Source organism: Penaeus chinensis, chromosome 6 (assembly GCF_019202785.1).
Source record: "Penaeus chinensis breed Huanghai No. 1 chromosome 6, ASM1920278v2, whole genome shotgun sequence".
Lineage (NCBI taxonomy): Eukaryota > Metazoa > Arthropoda > Malacostraca > Decapoda > Penaeidae > Penaeus > Penaeus chinensis.
Window position 1 is genome coordinate 26,842,957 of NC_061824.1, and position 6,111 is coordinate 26,849,067.

General features: G+C 35.3%; 1 protein-coding gene across 5 annotated transcripts in view; it reads left to right on the top strand.

Moving 5' to 3' along the window:
* LOC125026496 (bromodomain-containing protein 8-like) overlaps positions 1 to 6,111 on the top strand; it is a 21,412-nt gene continuing 15,301 nt past the window's right edge. For 4 of the 5 annotated variants that reach the window (XM_047614979.1, XM_047614982.1, XM_047614980.1 and 1 more), the window contains exons 1-6: positions 1 to 51; positions 3,919 to 4,012; positions 4,331 to 4,524; positions 5,306 to 5,438; positions 5,620 to 5,729; positions 5,897 to 6,057. In XM_047614979.1, coding sequence (XP_047470935.1) covers positions 30 to 51; positions 3,919 to 4,012; positions 4,331 to 4,524; positions 5,306 to 5,438; positions 5,620 to 5,729; positions 5,897 to 6,057 — 714 coding nt within the window. In that variant the 5' untranslated portion in view covers positions 1 to 29. The remainder of the gene's footprint in view (positions 52 to 3,918; positions 4,013 to 4,330; positions 4,525 to 5,305; positions 5,439 to 5,619; positions 5,730 to 5,896; positions 6,058 to 6,111) is intronic. The other variant, XM_047614981.1, reaches the window with a different exon arrangement.

Consider the following 6,111-nt stretch of genomic DNA (forward strand, 5'->3'; position numbering starts at 1 on the left):
GCCGGATCCATGGAACAGTGTAAACAAACATGGCAACGTCGTTAGAAGAGCGTAAGTTGTCATCTATCTAAAGTTATTTGATATTTTTGACATTTTTAGGATATTCATTACAGGGAAACGCTCAAAATAGTTAGGGTTTTGTAATATTTAGGAAATTAAATGATGATTCTATGTCTTACCTCGACATAATCTATGCTACCTAAGTTATATGTAATTGATGGGTATTTATTAATTAATTTGACCAGAATTTAGCCAGTAACGCAAAAATATTATATTTTGAATAGGAAAACATTCATTATTGACTATGCCGTCAATTCAAGTAAAAATATTTGGCGAATAAATTCCTAGTTCAAATACCAAACCACCCACATTGACATTCAAACCGAGATGGTAAATATTCAGAATTTACAACTCAATTCAGCAATCTTGGGGGTCCAGTGGGGAATCAGGGGTTTTGGGTGATAGGGGGGGGGGTATGGCACATTTAAAGGAAGTGTAAAAATTAAAAACCCAAGCCAAGAACTGCATTTGGAAAATAGAAAAACCCAATTCAGGATTTGGCCATGGAGGACTCAGTATGCTATTGCGTGAACGAATCCCTTCATAAGCATACAAACTACCACAAAAATCACAGTATTAACCCAAAACCTTCCTATCCCCCTCCCAATCACTGTATTTTCCTATTGGAGGTTCTGCCCCGAACCCCCTCTTGACTGCCACTGGCTGTACATATCAAGTTACAAATTAGGTTTACCTTATGGTTGAAAAGAGGTCAGCTTAAACAAGATTATTGTATTTCATCAAATTAAGCTTTATCCCTGAGATCAGAACAATTTTAGTAAGAGGTTATTCGTTTTCACCAGAATGTTGGGAAAGGCTTTTGAAACACAAATAGCGCTGTAAATAAACTCATCTTTTGGAATGAGAAATAAGGACTGTGACAGCAAAACTGTCAAATTTGCTAGTAGATGGCTGTGCATGTGCAAGTGGCAATGTAACAAGCATATCAAAGTAAAAAATAAATGTGCTCATATGATAATGTTGAACATATTATATATCTAAGGAATGGATATTTAACCCAATGGCGATGGGTCACGCCTATAGGCGTCTTAACAATACGCTCGAAATGTGGCGTGCAGCTGTCCGCCGCGGCGGCGCGCCAAAGCGCCCCGAGGCAATGATTCGGCTTGATGTATCAAATTCACGCGCCCAAAGTCGGCTCTTTACCGCGGTTCGCCAGAGCGTAGAGTTTTTTAAAATTTTCTAGACCTGTCGCCAATGGGTTAATAAATGCATTTCTGAGAAATTGACGACAATTGGTTACATGCAGCTAAGAAATTCACTGTGAGGAGAGAGGCTGGACTTTGTCACTGGAAGCACATGGGTACTGCCTCCGCAAAGCATTTGTCACAACCTATTTTCTTCATTTCTGTCATTATTCTTTGCCTGTGAAGATCATGTTTTATATGAGTGAGTGTAGTTTTTTTTTTTTTTTTTTTAAATATCTTTTGACAGTACCCTTAGATTTTCCCTATCTTAGCACAGTTCTTATAGAAATAATACCAAAAAATATGTTTGGAATCCCCCCCCCCCATACCCAAAATCTTGGCTATGATAGTAGGGGAAGGCTTGAATGGTACCAGGGAAATTGCAGGGAATAATATACAGTGAATTTGGTTACTATATATTCAAATGAAGGGTGCTGTGCCCTCTGCACCCTACCTGGGGGGCTTCTGTCCACTAATCCCTGCCTTGAAAGACAAAGAATCCACTATATATGCATAGCAGGAGTGAGAGTATGACAGACTTTGGGTGCTCCTGCATGTCAGTTGTATGCTCTATCCTGCTGTGAATATGTTGAGTTTTCTTGGGCAGGGATTGGGGGGCTGCAGCTTCCCATATTTGGTTCACAAGGGGCACAGCCCCCTGTATATGACTATATATTATCTGTATATTATTCATATTCTATCTTGCAATTTCCCTGGTACCAGTCATACCTTTCCTGGCTGTTGGGGCCAAGATTAGGGGGTTTTGGGGGGTTTGGGGGGTTCCAGGGCAAATGTCCTACATGTATAAGTGTTAGAAAGTGAAAGAAATCCATTAACACCACCATCTTAGTATTTGGTCATGCAGAGGTATTCTGAACAGTTACCTGGAGACCACTTTTCTTTTAATTAGTAACTATTTGGAAAACTTGCTCATAATCTTTTTATGATAAATATTTGTTTTACATCCAGATGTTGCAGATGCGTAACCTTCAGTTGGCAAATTAAAATTTTTGTTGTCACATTATTCTTAGTGCCTTTTTGAAGCAGTCTTTGTGGTTTTTTTTTCTTTTTATTCTTTCACAAATGTTCTGGTGAACACTATATTTTCTAAAAGCTCTTTTGGTCATGAATAAATCTAGTAATCTTTTGATCACAAATGATGCACAGCTATGATATTGGCTCTGAAACTGAGTAATTGCATTTCATTCTTCTGTCAGTAGGCCTAGGGTTCTGAAAGTATTACACGTGTATCCACTAATGTATGGAATTAAAAATATAAATTCCAAAATGTGTTTACATATACCAAAATCTAAAAATTATATTTTTTTATACTGTTCATCACATAAAGTGTTTTCTAATAAAAGATATAAGGATAACTAAATATATCTCTAATAGAAAAGCTTCAGGTTTGAGTGAATGACTAATAGAAATCCCTTTCAATGGGGATAATGTCCCTGCTGATGTAGTGGTGACAGGTCAGAGTTTTCCATGGTCTGATCCTGTCATTGCCTTTGCAATAGATCAGTTGTTGCAAAGATGGCTTTTCCAACTTGAGTGGGAATATTGGAGGGTTACTGGTTCAGGGAGGCTTATAATGAAAATTTCTCATGTATTTTCTCATTTTTTAGATGTTGGATAAGCAATAATGACAGCAATGTTAATAATAATAACCCATCATCCGCTCACATTCTATCTTGTATAACCAAGAACTGTCTTATGATATTGAATCCATATATCTGTACTTTTTACTATGCATTATATGTCCCAAACTATATGCATTCCAGCAATAGTAATGGGTAATGGTGATAGGTGTAATTAGGATTTTTTTTTTTTTTATTGGTGATGAATCTGATGATGATACTATTGATAGTTATGATAATAGTGACAGTAACTAAAATAATGATGAGAATACATTAAGTGAATGATTGTAGGCTATTCCAGACTTAGGCTGGGTAGAAGTACTTGAATGGCAAAACACTCAACTGTGTTAAGATTATTGTTAAAAAAAATGTATGCAAACTAAGATTATTTGACTCAATTTCACCTCCAGGTTTGAAGGTGAAGTACAGGAGGATTTTGAAATTGCTGCTTTATCTTTCAGTAAACCATACACCCGGCTTAGCATATAAAACCTTATATGTTTCTTTGGCTTCCCTACATTATGTTTTCTTTTTCTTTAGGCCATCAAGTGGAGCAGTCATTTTTTTATCAGTAATATTAAATTATATTTTATTCCTCAGCTTTCACAAACCCTTTCACTTGCTACTGGGTAATCCCTGTGTACTATAGTTTTCTATTGTGAATTTAGTTTGCAAGTACATGGCTCCACAAGTGCTCAGCCATAAAGGATGGCATATATGTACAGCTACAAAGAAAACTATTAATAGAAAGTTATCCTAAACATTCTGTAACAAACAATGAAGCTTTTTGAATTATAGTTGTTAATGCTAGGAAACTGTTGATACCCCTGATTTTCCAACTACTTTTATAGCCATTCATCTTATGGCATTCATTTTGGCATGTACTTTGTAACCTCTTCCATTCAACATGCTTGAGTTGTTTTCTAAATCTGTACCATTTTTTAAATTAAGCTTGTGTTTAATACTGTAAGAATAATATATGCCTAACAGATATTTATCAATAATTTCAGGCCTTAAACTTAAGCAATATCAAGTAGACACATGGACAACCAGAGAACAGCTATGTCTTGCATCAGCTGTTATGCGCAGTGGCGACCAGAACTGGTAAGATATTGAAACTATATATAAATATCTTGGGTTATCTTTGTAGATAAAGGCAATATAAGATTATGTTTCAATATTAGGTTATAAATTTGTATACTGCTCATATTGAAAATAGTGTGTGTTTGTATGATATATCTTTTTTATATTTAGTTAATTTTTAGGCATTAATGGTTGTTTTGTTCTGGTAGTAATTAGATACTTTTATTAAGATAACATATAAGATATTGTAATAATATAATATATGCTAAGACAGAATAGAACCTAAATGTGCATTTGAATATGTATATTCATAAAGGCTTGCGTTGTTACGTTTTATAGGGTTGCTGTGAGACGCAATATAAAGATGCTGACTAATGAAGCCAGTCGACCTCCTGACTGGTATTCAACAAAAAACTGTGCTCTACAATATGCAAAATTACTGGAGTGTGTAGACACCCCTAAAAGAAAGAGGGAACGTGGAGATGCAAGCAATGAAACACCAGGGGAAATTGTCACCAAAATGTTAAGTAAACGTAAGTTGCTTGGCAATTTTGCTGCCAAAAAGTATCTTCAGTTTCCTGATATTGATAATTTAACTGACAGGTTTACTGGATCAAAGTATTGAAATTGATTTTAGTTTTTTCTTTTTTTTTTAGATTGCTGTCTACAATGTTTAATTATTTGTTGATGATATATATATTTGAGGAAAACGAATTGGAAGATGATAACCACTAGAGGAATTTAAAAGTAATTATTTAACCCAATGCCACCAGGGAAATTAATAAAAAATGGGGAAAATGCTGTGCTCATTTTCTATATTTTTGTGAAATGTCTCTGCACACAGATGGCTCTGCTAATGCTTAGTCACAAAGGAGTCAATTAGTAGACCTTGTGACCTTACCTGATTTGAATTGGCAGGAAAAATGCATTTTACTAGTGCTATGAATATCGATGGTGTTATTTTTATTATAAACTTTGTGATTACTATAATGTTATAAACATTAGTAACAGGAAAATAAGATAAAGTAAAATATTTTCGTAAATCAAAGAAAAAGATAAACAGGCGAGACAGGCAGCACTCGTAACTGACTCATTGGTGACTTAGTACAAGTGTAACCATCTATGTGTAAAAACAATCAAACAGGTACTCACAGTGGGCATAGCACGTATGTACACGTCATGCCCGTCGGCATTGGGTTAATTAAATAGTAGCATACTTTCCAGTATTGTTAGAAATAAGAAATAGTAATCAGAGAAATTAAGATGACTTTTATGATATATGTGCATATCAAGTCTAGCCTAATGTTTTATCAGAGCGTGTAGAAGAGCTCCGTGCAGCTGAAGCAGAGGAGCGATCGGACTATAACAAACTGAGGCGGGAAATACAGCAACTTGAGGATGGATTACTTGATAACCAACTTGATGCATTTTGGGAGGAATTACAAAGGTGCATTCTTATGTAGAAGATATAAGGGTTCCATTGACTGTGGTAGACAGAGAATGGAGAATGATAGAATGGTTGTGTTTTGTATTGTTTAGTTATTTGATAATATATATGAACAAGGAATATGAATTGAAATATGCTGACCACAAGAGGAATTTGAAAGTAATTACTTTGAAACATACAGAGAAAGAGCTGAGCAGGAGGAAGAGGAAAGGAAGCACCAACAGTGGCTTAAAGAGCGTGAGGAGAAAATAACAGCAATCCAACAAGCTTTGAAACATCAAGGCCCAAAGGGTATGTCATATATTTGTTAATTGTATATTTATTGGGTACATATTCGGTTTATGTTTACTGGATATGCTGCTCTGTATTATACTAGACTTTTAAAAAACTACATGATATTATAAGAAACAGTATTAAAGAAAAACTTATTTGTATAATGTATGTTCTTTTGCCATTAGTACCAGTACTGCCTAACAAGAAAAAGCAGAAACTGCAATGGCCAGGTAGCTCAGGAGGATTTTCAATGGGTAGAAGAAACAGCGGGCTCTCAGAAACTTCCTCTGAGGTTGACAGTGCAGTTGACAGTCCAGAAGTAAGCGAGACTGTAACTGAAAGTCTGGTAAGTGCAAAAGTAAAATGGTTGATATCATTTTTGGTAGAAAAATTCATCATT